The sequence below is a fragment of the Mirounga angustirostris genome, unplaced genomic scaffold, assembly GCF_029215605.1.
Source record: "Mirounga angustirostris isolate CCGP_5_RB_7025 unplaced genomic scaffold, mMirAng1.0.hap1 SCAF_10, whole genome shotgun sequence".
Classification (NCBI taxonomy): domain Eukaryota; kingdom Metazoa; phylum Chordata; class Mammalia; order Carnivora; family Phocidae; genus Mirounga; species Mirounga angustirostris.
Genome location: NW_026991718.1, coordinates 38,244,164 through 38,258,779, shown reverse-complemented (window position 1 = coordinate 38,258,779; position 14,616 = coordinate 38,244,164). Strand labels below are relative to the sequence as shown.

The 14,616-nt window shown below is 40.7% G+C and overlaps 1 protein-coding gene across 5 annotated transcripts in view; it reads left to right on the top strand.

Annotated features, from left to right (window-relative positions):
• Positions 1 to 14,570, top strand: part of RMND5A (required for meiotic nuclear division 5 homolog A) — a 64,986-nt gene extending 50,416 nt beyond the window's left edge. For 2 of the 5 annotated variants that reach the window (XM_045884590.3, XM_064572232.1), the window contains exons 5-9: positions 2,963 to 3,129; positions 3,928 to 4,093; positions 6,564 to 6,666; positions 8,650 to 8,804; positions 10,122 to 14,570. In XM_045884590.3, coding sequence (XP_045740546.1) covers positions 2,963 to 3,129; positions 3,928 to 4,093; positions 6,564 to 6,666; positions 8,650 to 8,804; positions 10,122 to 10,185 — 655 coding nt within the window. In that variant the 3' untranslated portion in view covers positions 10,186 to 14,570. Of the gene's footprint in view, positions 1 to 2,962; positions 3,130 to 3,927; positions 4,094 to 6,563; positions 6,725 to 8,649; positions 8,805 to 10,121 lie in introns of those variants that run through there. The other 3 variants (XM_064572231.1, XM_064572230.1, XM_064572233.1) reach the window with 3 other exon arrangements.
• Positions 14,571 to 14,616: the final 46 nt, after the last annotated feature.

The window sequence follows — 14,616 nt, the reverse complement described above, 5'->3', positions numbered from 1 at the left end:
ATTCCTCCAACTCCTTTTTGTAATGGAATATCTATTTACTTTCCTAAAAATCTCATGGTGGGGGTGGAGGTCAGGAACTAGCAATGTTAGTTATTTCTGATTATTTTGTAGCCTTGTTTATAGCTAAATTTGAAAGGTGGGTAAAAATAAGTGGTTAATTAGGAACTATGTTGTCTAAGTAAATACCTCTCCAAGTTAAATGGGTTACATATATTTAGAGTTTGCAGAGCTTAAATTCATAATTCATGGCTTGAATTACTTTTAGGAAATGTAATTTGCAATTAGTCTAAGTTCTGATAAAAAAAAGGAAGTTAAGAAATTTTGTTTACTTTTGCATTTGCTTAAAGAGTTATTACCTTCTTAACTATAAAAGTAATATATGTTCATTATAGAACATTTAGAAAACATTAGACAGCATAGAGTGTGTGTTAAATCACTGTCCTCTGGACTGCCTACTACTCGTGGTTAGCTAGTTAGCTACTACTCCGTGGTGTGTCCTCCCGTTGTTTCTAGCCTCCTGGTGCTGCTCTGATAGTTGGTGCCCTGTTCTGGGTTGTCCCAGCCCGTGCCAGAGCAGTTGGTAAATAATGTGTGCAATCCAACTTCTTTGGGGTCATAGTTAATTTTCCTACATATCACAACTCCCCCCCCCCCCCCCGTAATATATCCTGAACATCTGGGAAGATGAAATAGATTTTCTTCCTTTGTGAATTGCCTACTTAAGGACTTTGCCCTTTCTCTGCTGGCTTTCATTGTTTATTAAAATTTGTAGTTACTCTGTTAGGTCCCTTCTTTGACTCTACAAACTTTTACACATGTACCTCATATCAGAAACAAAAAAGAAAAAGCTTGCTGCCTCTCCTTACTTGTTAGTAGGAAAACATACTCGTGCTCTTATGAGTGTGAGGGAGTAGGATAAACTTTGGTAAGTAACCTGATTTAAATGTACTCCTTGGCCCAAGTGTCTTTCGATAGATGAATGGATGAAGAAGATGTGGTATAGATTCATAATGGAATATTATTCAGCCATAAAAAAAGAATGAATGAAATCTTACCATTTGCAGTGACATGGATGGAGCTAGAGGGTATAATGCTAAGTGAAGTCAGTCAAAGACAAATACCATGTGTTTCCACTCATGTGGAATTTAAGAAAACAGGCAAAGGAAAAGAGAGAGATAAACCAAAAAACAGGGATGTCTGGGTGGCTCAGTCCTTAAGCGTCTACCTTCAGCTCAGGTCATGATCCCAGGGTCCTGGGATCGAGCCCCACGTTGGGCTCTCTGCTCAGCGGGAAGCCTGCTTCTCCCTCTCCCACTCCCCCTGCTTGTGTTCCCTCTCTTGCTGTCTCTCTCTGTCAAAATAAATAAATAAATAAAATCTTTAATAAAAACATAAAATTAAAAAAAACAAACAAACCAATAAACAGACTCTTAACTAAAGAGAACAAACTGATGGTCACCAGAGGGGAGGTGGGTGAAATAAGTGATGGGGATTGAGGAATACACTTGTCGTGATGAGCACCAGGTGATGTATGGGATTGTTGAATCATACTGTACACATGAAACTCATATAACACTGTATATTAACTGTACTGGAATTAAATTAAAAAAAATAAATGTACTCTTTGAAACTGGAAATCAAGAAGGTGCCTGACAAACTTAGAGATTGCCAAAAGCACAATACTTTTGGTACTGATGGTTGGTTGGGCATTCATGAAAGATTGCTGCCAAAAATACCTTGTTTGTGTCAGCGGGATTTATCCCAGACTTGGTGTTGCAGCTTGACTGCATTTGTGTTAGTGCCAGGCAACGATTCAAGGCTTATTTACATTTAAGTAAATATTTCCAAAGTTCAGGTGATTAATATTTTTAACAATCATTTATTTTTAGGTCACAGAAGCTTCATGATTGGACTCTTAAGATGCGGATGCATCCACAAGTTGATTAGAATATTCATGTGCGTGTGCAACCCTTAGGGTAGGATCCTGTAAAAGTACAGTTCTGTGAGGTCTCATCCCAGTCAGCCGATCCATTATGAATAACCTGAGACGTTTTACTTTTGTAGTTTGTAGAGCTACGCCAAGTTTATATTCATACCCAGTTCAGGTTCCAGTGGTCCTTGGTGAAATGGGTTAGGAGGGGACTATTAAAGGAGAATATGATAGTAACAGCTTCTACATCTTAATATGTGTACAGAAATAAAGTAATGCTTCCTTACCACTTGATTGCAAAGTTGATTTTAACAGCTGGCCTGGTGTATGTTCTGCTCTAGCACCCACCTGAAGTGGTAGCCCCGGCTCAAGATTGGTTATCCTGACTGTACTGTAGAGGCCTGAGTCCCTGTACTTTGGATCACTCAAAAATGAACATTGTTCTTCCTCTCATTAGCACTGTTTGTACGAATCATTTTGGCACATATATATGTAGTTTTATCTGCCTGATGGGACTGAAAGCACCTTGAGGCAAATACCGGTGTTTGCTGTTTTTAATCTCAAAGTGTGTAGCACAAAATGTTGCACCCAACAAAAGTCTAAAAATAGATGGTTCCCATTCAGAATCTTGTGATTCATTTATAAATATGCCAGTTTAACAGGGAAAGAGTAGTGGATATGGGCAATTGAGTAGTGAATCTCTTGGCTGACATCTGCTTCAAGTGTGGGCTTGTATAGTTCCAAAAATATCATGTGACTCATCAGAGTCAATTTTGTCTTGGTGTAAAACCTTACTAAATATGTAACTGTCATCTGACTTAATATTTTTTTCTTACTTTCACTGGCTGAAGTGCCTCTCTGGGTGTAGTTCTGTTTATTTTCTGTACAAGTCTCTGGGTCAGGGGGTTGATGTTACCACTGATTTCCACAAGATGGCAGACCAGACCCTTTTATTGTATTGCTAGGTTTCAGACTTTTTGACGCTCGTCTCTGCTCTTAATTGCATTAAAATCTTTTCCGCTTTTTCTTTAGATGGGCAGTATCAAACCGAGAAATGCTCATAGCCCAAAACAGCTCCTTGGAATTTAAACTACACAGACTGTATTTTATTAGCTTATTAATGGGTGGAACTACGAATCAGCGAGAGGCATTACAATATGCTAAAAATTTTCAGCCATTTGCCCTAAATCATCAGAAAGGTGAGTCTGGAGTCAGATGTTTTTGATATTTGTTTTTCTGTTTGTTTGGGCATGGAGCCTGACATGGGGCTTGAACTCACGACCCTGAGACCAAGACCTGAGCTGAAATCCTGAGTCAGACACTTAACCAGCTGAGCCACCCAGGCGCCCTGAATGTTTTTGATATTTGAAACAGACCTAAAGCCACCACTGGGATTTGAGTTTATCTTAAGGAGATGTAATACATATTTGCTAATGAACTGAAAGAATTGTAGATGATAATCACTTAGGAAAAAGGTTTGCCTGGACCTAAAGCAAAAAGTAAAACATTGAAGCCTCTAGGATGAAAGAGACATTGCATTTTTGGGATTCCATATGTAAGAGACATGAGAAAGAGCAAGGCCACCCCCCATGCTGCTGATACTGCCCCCACACAGTGTCTGAGGGCACACCAGGGTGACTGTGACACTGAGCGCCAGTGTGGGGGTACCAGTGTTCTGGCCCCTTCTACGGCCAGAGATCTGTGATGGCCTCATTTATGATGTCATCTTTACTGCTCTAGACAGTGGTAGTTATACTGTGCTATATATAAGAATAAAGTAACTTGAGGTTCATATTTAATGTTTTCCTTTTCTTCCCCTTTCTCTCTATGCCATTTCTCTAATTTAGGTTGAAGGGAGAAACCAAGCTTAAGGACGAGAATTTTAAGAGACATTGTTAATAATTCAGGCTATGTCAGTTGGGGGAATTTTTGCGTTTCTCAGCCCTTATTTTGGGTGTGATCATTCACACTTACAAATTGCTGCTGTTTTTGCGTAGACATTCAGGTTTTGATGGGAAGCCTTGTGTACCTGAGACAAGGGATTGAGAACTCGCCGTATGTTCACCTACTTGATGCAAACCAGTGGGCTGACATTTGTGACATCTTTACAAGGGATGCCTGTGCCCTCCTGGGGCTCTCGGTGGAGTCCCCCCTCAGCGTCAGGTATGGAAACGGGTTGGGCTCTTGAAATATGTGCTGCTTTGTTTTGGTTTTTCTTAATTTCTTGTCTAGTTCTCAGTGTCAAACTTGAAGAGAACGTTTGTCTTTCTGAGGGACGGTACAGGTGGTATTTCAAGAGATGGTCACAATCGGCAGTGAGACGGTTTTAGAACAGCGTGACCCGTGAACCTCTGGGTGTCCCTGAGAACCTTTTCCACTGTGTTGATATTTGCACAGATGGTGCGGAAATAATAGTGGATTAAACTGCTCGAGCCTTAAGCACAGGTCAGTGCAGTGGTCCCAGACTCCAAAAGGACTCGCTGTATTCCTCACATGCTGTACTCCACCACACACTTGCAGTTTAAGACACACTAGCTTTACTTCAGACTGTTCTTTAAAAATTATTAGTTTTATTACATCCTGACCTTTAAGCACACATCTTTTTAATATTCTTTGTGACAAAGTGGGAAGTTCTCATAAAGCACTTCAGCGTCAAGCCATATCATGCTTGTCTCAAAAAACACCTGTATGTTGTTTGAGTTTTATGAGCCAATAAACTAGTTTTTTTTTTTTCCATGAAACAGTTCTTGAATGAATCACTAAAAGATAAACTACAGTTAATTATACTTAGGTTTTTGGCAGATGTTTTTTCACATGTATGAAGTGAGTCTGTCATGTCAAGGAAAGCAACTATCTTTTTGTATCTTTTAAATTCATAAGTTTAAGTTAAAATAGAAATTTTGGGAAACTTGTACCTGCCACCGTGGGCTTGACAGCTTCCCAGTACTTTTCTGATGAGATAGGTGATATTAATGAATTTGAGTTCTTTGATATTGTATAATGAAATGTGTTAACACTTAGAGGATCTAAATTCACTGTGATCTTACAAAATCATACGTGAGTAAAAGATTCATTCACAGTATGAGACAGACAATTGGATTTTAATGTAGCAGGGTACAAAAAGATTCAATGATAAGGATTCAGATTTCATTTTGCAGCTAACCTTAAGAAACTATCCCTTGGGGCGCCTGGGTGGCTCAGATGGTTAAGCATCTGCCTTCGGCTCGGGTCATGATCCCAGGGTTCTGGGATCGAGCCCCACGTCTGGCTTCTGGCTCAGCGGGGAGCCTGCTTCTCCCTCTGCCTCTCCCCCTGCTCGTGCTCTCTCTCTCTCTCTCTCTGTATCTCTGTCTTGAATGAATAAATAAAATCTTAAAAAAAAAAAAAGAAACTATCCCTTGTTGAGTTTTGGTGTGGCATTAAAGGGGAATGTCACAATTATCTGAAAGGGCAGTTAAATTACCACATATCTGTTTAAAGCTAGATTTTTCCCCCCGTTTACTTCAATTAAAAGAACAGATTGCAGAAGAAGATAGAAGAATCCATCTGTCTTCTATCAAGCTAGGCATTAAAGAGATTTGTTAAAAATGTAAAGCAGTGCCAGTCTTCTCACAAATTTATTTTTGGTTTGGAAAATATAGAGGTTTTTTTTGGGTAAGGATGTTACTTATAACATGTAATATATTTATTATTTTAAATGAATTGAAATTTTAAAAAAATTTCTGTTTTAATTTCTAGTATAATAATGATAGATATAACCCACAAAAACAAATGTCTTTTGAGATTCTTAATATCTAAGCATGTAAGTGGGTTCTGAAGCCAAGAAGTTTATGAGCCTGTTTTAAGAAAATGACCTTTAGCTCTCTCCTCTTTAATTCCTCAAGTGTTTTGAATCCCTGCTACGTACCAGGCATTGTGTGGGCTACAAAAATGAATAAGGTACTGTCTGCATTCCATAGGGTGTTCCACCTGAGCGTAGGAGACACTGGTCCAGTTAACTCTAAGGCATGACCAGGCTGCAGGTCAGGTTCTCTGGGGGAACAGATTGTGAAATGGTGGAGATCGACATGCAGGAAGTTCGTTAGGATCAGCCCTGGTGGAGAAATGAAAGCAGCAGGATTAGGCAGAGGGTAAGTTGGACTGCAGTGTCTTATCAAAGACCTCAGCCCCTCCCCGAGGAGCTCTGGAGCTCTGATGGGACTGTGGAATCGTCCCAAATTGGGGCAACAGAGCTGGGCTTCTGTGTCCTCACACAGAGCAGTCATCACATGTGACCCTGGTCAGGTGACTTGCTTCAAGTGAGGACAGTCCTGAAGAGGGACTCAGCTGAGTGTTGACTGTCAGCACTTCCAGATCTGAGAAATGAGCACTTCTGCCCTGGGCGGGGCTGTCCTGTCTGTATGCAGATTGTTTCAGAGTGTCATTCATGACTGATCAGCAGAGCCTGTTGAATCTGGTGGTTTTGTAAAATGTAAAGCTTTTTTGGGGTGCTAATTCAGCAAAGCAGAGGGCTCTGTGCCCTGTCCAGTGGCTAGCGCCCTCGGCACCTGGAGTCTGGAGGAACTGACATTTCCCAGGAGCAGGCTGTCTGCCACCTGGCCCGGCACTGACGTTTCCTCTTCTGCTCCCCCAGTTTCTCAGCAGGCTGCGTGGCGCTGCCGGCTTTAATCAACATCAAAGCCGTGATTGAACAGAGACAGTGCACCGGGGTTTGGAACCAGAAAGACGAATTACCCGTGAGTTCCACTTTCTGTTGGTTGTTTGTTTGCTCCTGCCTTTAGAAGGACATGGATGGTAAGGGTTTAAAATGCGTGTTTTGCCTTTTAACCAGAGAACATTATTACAGCCGTTCAGCCAGGATTCTTTTATGTTACGTGTAGACATGATTAAACAATAGAAATGGGAAGCTAGTACACTTTGGAAGCACTGGAGTTTTTTTTGTTTTTATTTTGACTTAGAAAAATAATAAAATTTTGACTTAGAGCGGCAGTGCGAACTCATGAAGGAAGACGTCACAGGTGTGTGGGGGATATACACTTAGCATGCACTGTGTTCTGCAGTGTAGTTGACAAACCGCCTACACCATGATTCTTTGAAAATATAAAAGCAGTGAGTCAGTTGGTTAAATTTAGCTTTGTCGTAAGCATTGATATTTATGAGATTATGGATTTGTACTTACTAAAATAGCACATAACTTTTAAAATAAAGGTTGTCCCTGGGACACTTGCAGTCATCAGTGGCCTTCCAGTGCTGTGTCCACTGCTGTCATGGAACAGACCATGATTTTAAACATCAGCTCCAATCACTTGCCAGCTCCACTGCTTCTCTAAGCAGTAGTTGGTCCATCTCTAGACTGGGGACCATCCTTCTCTTTATGGGACTATTAAAGTCTAGAGATAACATTGGTATGCTCAGAAGAACATGGGATGCATAGTAGGTACTCCAGTTTTGCTGCCCTAGTAGTCATGACATGGAGTGACAAAGGTCATCGTATGTGAGTTCCCACCGGACCTCTCACTAGTGCCAGATCAGGCACTAAAACTCTGACTAGCATTACCATTCCTGTTGTGGTTCCTGTTGAGATCCTAAAAGGCTAAATATGCATTTGGAGTTTTGCTTCTTTTTTGCCACACCTGTGCACAGGTTTATCTGCAGTTACCTTCCAGCTGGTGACTGTCAGTTGGTTGCCCCAGCTTCTCCTCGGAGATCTGTTTTGGTTAAAGACACAGGTGCATTGGCAGTGCTGGGTGTGGTCAAGATACAGGCAGCTGCCCTGCTTCATTGCTGCTCGTTTGAACACGGGAAAAGAACTTGAGCCTTCACCGGCTTTGCTGAGGCAGGTGCCTGCAAGAGTCTAGCAGTTTCCCGGCGGTGGTACGAGCATCTCTGACATTGGCACTAGCATAGGGCATACTGAAATCTGAATTTGCCTGAAAAGCCTGTGTGTCAGGGTAGTCAAGCAATGGGAGGTGCTGATCTGGCCGTTTTTTCTCAGGATTATTCTGTTACACTTTGTCAACATTCTTGAAAGAGTCTGGGTAGTAGACTTTATACTGATAAACCATTTTAGATGGAAAGAAAACCGCGGACGTCTGTGGAGCCACTGTGTGGCTCCCAGTGGAGTCACTGTGCGCTCGGTGACTTCATAGCTTTTGTTTGTTTTGCTCACTCTGAAGAGGAGTAATCGAGACACCTGCCGTGGGCTCTGACGTACAGATTGTGGAAGGTCTTGCTGAACTCGAGCGTCAAGTCCTTGTTTCAGGTGCTTTCTCTGGACTGTTACACACAAAACATGGGAAACTCAGATCTGAAGCTTGCACAAAAGTAAACCTCGTTTAGTCTGCCTTTAAAAGAATTATTATCACACTGAATTTTATCACCCACCTAAGTGTGCTACAAAACAGGGTTTCTGGTGGGTTTTGCTCTTAGGGTATATCCTGACAAATTTTCAAGAGTGTTTGACTTCTAGAGCATTGCCTTCCCTTTGACTCCTCAAACATCAGAATTCGGTTTGAAAAGTAGTGTTGTAAATAATTTTGAAGGTTAACTAGAATTGTGAAGTAACACTTGGATCCCTAAGACTACCCATCTTTGAGGTAAGAGTGCTGTAAAAGTTAAATTCAGATGAGTAGCCTGATAAATGTTTTTGCTGCCCAGTGCATATTAACATTGTAGATGGTTTTCTGAAATATAACTTGAGCCTTTTTACTGTTTTTAAGATTGAAGTGGACCTTGGTAAAAAGTGCTGGTATCACTCTATATTTGCCTGTCCCATTCTTCGTCAGCAAACAACAGATAACAACCCACCCATGAAATTGGTCTGTGGTCATATTATATCAAGAGATGCCCTGAATAAAATGTTTAATGGTAGCAAGTAAGTGTCTGACTTTTTAAATGTTGGTAAAAACATTTTTCTTTCGGAACTTAGTGGGAGGGTGGTATCTGCTTTTTGTCAGTCTTTTTATTTATTCATAAATTTGGTGATTAGATTTATAAGCATGTTCTTTAATCTTAACTTTTGGGGTAGGCAGTACATTGTCGTTGTGCCCTGCCTTTACACGAAATGTAACACACTATATACGGTTCTAAACTTTGCTTTTTTTACTTAATGGTATATCTTGGAGGTCTTTTATATGCTACAGAGAGAGCCCTCATTCGTTTTTAAAGCTGCAGAATATTCTACCCTATGGAAATGTGATAATTTATTTAACCGGTCCCTTATCAATGAACCTTTAACTTCTGTTGTTATCAAGTGAATTATTTTATCTACATGTGATATGTAAATTGTAGAATTGGAATTGTTAATTCAAAGAGTATATACATTTAAAAGTTTTTTACCCATAATGGGCCCACCTTATTAAAAAAAAAAGTCTCAAAAGCCTATTTCTAGTTTAGGCAGTTAGAACATTTTTCATTGGAGTTCATTTCAGACCCGTTATGGTAAAGTCTTTCTTTTGAAAGAAGGGCCTGGCATGTAATGAAGCTACTTGTGCCCTTCCCAGCCCGTGCAGCAGCCCTGCTGGTGCTGCTGCATGGTGCCTCGAGCTTGCTGCTCCGTGCCGCCCTTCTAGGCTCCGCACCTCGTGTCACGTTTGCTGCACGTCCCTGCGTTATGACCAGTACCTTTGAAACTTGTTTAAAGACAGGGAAAACCATGGGGCGCCTGGGTGGCTCAGTCATTAAGCGTCTGCCTTCGGCTCAGGTCATGATCCCAGGTCCTGGGATCGAGCCCCGCATCGGGCTCCCGGCTCGGCGGGAAGCTTGCTTCTCCCTCTCCCACTCCCCCCGCTTGTGTTCCCTCTCTCGCTGTGTCTCCCTCTGTCAAATAAATAAATAAAATCTTAAAAAAAGACAGGGAAAACCTAAACTTTGGAGGAAGAATTGGATTGACTTTTAAAACCGCAAAAGCAGTTTTCAAAACCGTTGTCTTTGTCTGGTTTACGAAACGGTTTTCACTAATTTCTGCAGAAGAGGAGCCTTCAGTTTAGTGTCTGGCTTGGTTGGTGTTTACTTGTGACCCTTCAGAGCTTGGCTCTTATATTAACAGAAAGCACAGTTAACTCTCAAAACAAAATACAGGTGTGTGTGTGTGTGTGTGTGTGTGTAATTGTTAGAGATATTCTATAGATGAGAATTGAATGCTCAGTACTGATCCTGTTCCTTGATTCAGTATTTTCTTTTTTGTCTTTAGATTAAAATGTCCATATTGTCCAATGGAACAAAGTCCAGGAGATGCCAAACAGATATTTTTCTGAAGAAATAACTTTAATTTGCAATTTGTAAGTGAAACTGAATTGTGGCGCATTTCAGAAGAGAACCGTTCCATTTAATGCAGCTAACTGAGGACTCCCGTGTTTATATAAGCTAATGCTCCAGAAACTTTGCCAACATTTTAGTGTACACACACTGAGGGGAGTGCTCCAGATGAATATTATCATAGGGCTTTATTATATTCTTGGTCTTCATTTTTGATCAAGTAAATACACCAGCAGTTGTCATTCAATGCAGGTTTTTGTACTTAATTATATGGTGATTTTTTTACTTTTTAAGAGCAGAAACAGAAATCAACCTCCCTGCCATGTGTTTAATATCTCTCCTGCTTTTACTTTTGTCATTTCTTGATAATTGTAAGGTTTGAGAATGTTTGTGAAAAAGTTTTACTTCCTGTTATGTATACATAATTAAATGAAAATTCTTCAGAAAAAGTTTGAAAAACTGAATTGTGGTTATAAAACTAATTTGCATTTTTTTTGCTTAAGGAAGAAAGCTGTGATAGATTCCCAATTTGCTTTTTGATGTTTTCCTCTGCTCCAGCTCTCACCAAGAAGTCAGCAGATGTGCATTTGAGCTCTGCTTGTAGCCCCAGCGGGCTGCCTGTTTCAAATTCCATCATGAATTTAGCAGGTTGGTGTGAGAAGTCTTCCCCTAGAACAGAGTGGAAGGAGTACTATTGTTTCTTTGCTTTTATTGCCAAGAGGTGCTTGTTTTAAAAGTGTGTTCAATAAAATGAAATTCTGAAGTTAGAGGTGTTCTTAAGTTAATATTTGCTCTCTTGGTCTTGGTAGCCCTATTCTCTGAAATCTGCCTTCAGGACTTGGCTGTCTGTTTCATTTGTATATCATTGCAGACACAGTGTTGTTTGTGTGTGTATATATGTGCACCGGCATCAAACATTGTGCATCTGGAAGGGAAGAAGCATGTTCCGGTCCTAATATGCAGTTACCAGACTCGTTACTTTAAATCCTTAAAGTTAGAAGTTAGCATATTTTCTGTAGTGCAGAGTATGTTTATTGCTGTTTTTGTATTGCCTCTCTTCTGCAAAGTGTATCATCTCATTGGCTGTGAATCTGTATATTACTCTGATGGATACAGATGATGATCTTTTCTCTTGTGAGGTATCTTCATTTAATGCACTGCCCAGAAATAGCCATGTGTAAGAGTCTTTCTCTGTATGATGAACGAACTACATGGAAAGGATTCTGTGGACATACTTCTGACTTACGCCCGTTAAGTCACTTCATTATGAGAAGAATGTTACATGGAAATCACCAAATATTTTGCAACTTTATTTCATCTGACATGGAACTGAACATCACTATAGGAAAACTTTGATAAGAAAACAAAGAAAGAAGAAAATACAGAAGGAAAGAGGACCCTGACACTTTGCATTTTAAACTGCAGATTGGTTTCTTTTGCAGGGAGGGAGAAAGCAGGTTTGGTGCTGAGTTCCCTAGAAAGTGTCAGCAAGTGCAGTCGTATACCAGCCCGCATGGTTTGTCCTGAAATGTTTATCTGGGAGAGCAGGGATTTTTGTCTCAGAGGAAAGGGGCACTGCAGGGAAGCTCTGCTTGACTGCTGTGTGTGGTCAGGCTTCCTCTGAGCGCTGCTGTGTACCGGGTGGGTTAGCCAGGAATGACGACTAGCCTGCTCAGAGTGCTTGCTCGGTCCGACCTCTGTCTTGCTGGCCCCACCGGGACTTTATCTCTGTGTTTCTGCTTTCCTGTTGAAACCCTCCCTAAAGTTTCCCCTCTCTCCGCTAAAGCAATGAAGGCGAAGAGCAGAGAGAAACTCCTTGGACTCTGTAAGAGAAGGTAGAGAATTCCAGGCAACTCTGGCTGAGGATGTAAACCTGGTTTATGACCTGTATTTCACTTTGAGTTACAATCCAGAGTATGGTTTTTGTTTTTACTTTTTTTCGCACTAGGCCAAATTTAGCTTTACTCACAACTTAGTCTCACCTTTCCACCTCAAACACTTAAAAACATTCAGGCTTCACATAAGATTTATACAATGTAGATGTCGCTTAAGAGGCCGGTGTAAATATTTTGGGGGCCAGACACTTCACATAGTCGGCTCAGGCCACTTTTAAGGACGAAAGCCAGAACTCTGCTTTGTCGCTCTCCCAGTGTTGGGAATCCTGTTGACAGTTTTCTGTGCAGCTCATGAAGCTTTAAAAAGAGCATGCTTTTAACTGAAGCATTTGATTTTACAGTTTCCTATGTAAGGTCCTTGTAGTCCTACTGGGCAGGGTAGGGCCAGAAATTTGAAACTCTTGATTTGACAATTTAACATGAAAATTACGCCTTGTGACCTTTAACTAACTGCATGGTCTTAAACCATTGGTGACTAAATGTGAAGGAGAGGTGGATTTGAAAAGGCCAGACCTTAACCAAAGATGCTGAAATACAACATGTTGTCCTTTCGACTGTAGAAACACCTTCAGCAGTGGTGTCAGGACCTTATCGCTGAGGCTGTGTATGTCAGCAGCGCAGGAGGATGCTCTTTGTCACGCTCTGGTCATGATAGAGCCAAGGTTTTTTTAGAGTCAGACTCATTATAATAATATACATTGCAAACAGTTTCAGAGTGGTTTCCTCAATTTCCTTAGGAACCATTCCATTTACCAGTCATGGACAAAGGCCATGGGACTATGCTAAACCAATAAAACCTTATTAGAACCTTAGATTCTGATTTAGCCAGAGCGTCTGTGCTTTCAAGTACAATCTGAAGTACAGTGGCTAAGTTTGTCTTTCAATCTTTTTTCTCCTTAGTGTGATCATCACAAATACCATTTCTGTTATTTTGGTGGTGATTATGTGAAACTTCTAATACAAAAATGAACGGGTATTGGTGCCTCTTGATTTTAAAAATGTTGAAGAGAAGAGCCACCTCATGTTCATAGGGTGTGTGAGTATTTTGTGAGTGTATGAGCATTTAATTGAAAATAAGAAAGGTATGAAGTTAATCTTTTGATTTTTCTGTAGCAACTGACGTATACAGAGACACTAAAACCCACACCAAATTATGTGGGGAATGAGGATCCTTTTTCTCTCCAGGTAGTCCCACAGGTATGTAGTTTGTTCAGTATTCTTTATGTTGTGAGTTATTTCCACCTCAGTGGTTCAGCCTTTGGGACAACAGATATTGCAAAAACCAAGGACTCTTGGGTTATTCGCACAAGACAAGCTGCTGGTAGACATTAGCCCTCTGGTTTTCCAGCTCAACTTCTGATGAGTGGACTGACAGTAAAGCTGGTCAGTTTGCTTAGTCAGCAGACTCAGGTTATTTTCAGGGAAGGCATGGTTTGGTTAATTTCATCACTAGGATGTGTAAGGTGAAGACACAAACCAAATAGCTTTCATTACTTAACTCTACGTACATTATCCTTGGTAACACTAGAATGCTGTGGTCTTGAGGGAATGTTGGCAAGGAACACATACATAGAAGGTCTGGTGCTCCATAAGCCTGTCCAGCTGTGGTGGGTTTTATGTGGTACCATAGTGTTTACCATAAGCAGGTACAAACTTCATGAACTGTTCTTACTGAACTATAATTGAGTAGATACCAAAAATAGAGTGACAAATGTATTTTAATAGCAGATGAGGCAATTAGTTTTAGGGTGAGTTTTCCGCTGTTGATTTTACTTCAAGAGATAGGGAGAGAAAACAAAGATTTGTTTTCAAGACATTTCCGTCTACAGTGCTAAACTGTAGTGAGCATATGCTTCATTTACTTCCAAAGAGGCAACAGCAGCTGGAATTGGCTGACAGCACAAGCTTTGTTTCGTGTTGTGGGTGAGGATTTACACTCTTATTTTAGCAGTCACTTCACGTTCTCCAGCAAGGCAGATGTGGGGTTCACTAGGACTTAGTGCCTGATCTTTTCTTTTGGGAAGGGGTGGGAATGAATGTAGCGGGGATGGGAGGGAAGCAGGAGAAGAAAATGGGAGTGTGAGTGAGCGTGCATGTGTCCGAGACTCACCGTTCCCCGCCCCCACCTGTGTCCAGCAAGGAACAGGCATTTAATGTATTTTGCTCACGACTGCAGCGTGCATGTATTTTTCTTTTTCCTCCTCCGTGTTTTCTAAACTTACACTAAAAGGATTCATCAAATCATCTTGTTCAGATGGCTCAGGATTGTATTTCTTTTGCTTACGCTGTGCTCTTGGGTTCTATAGTATTTCTATAATTATGTAACAAGAATAGTGTTGCACTGTAATCTATCATATAGAGCTATATGTATGGAAAATTTTGATCAGTTTTTTAAGAAATGTATCCTGTTTGCAAAGGCACAATAAAGTTGCATCTTATAGACTATAGGCAATAAAGCTAACAATAAACCTTATTTAACACAAACCATATTCATATTCTCTGTTCATTTGATTTTGGACAAAGTCCACCATATCC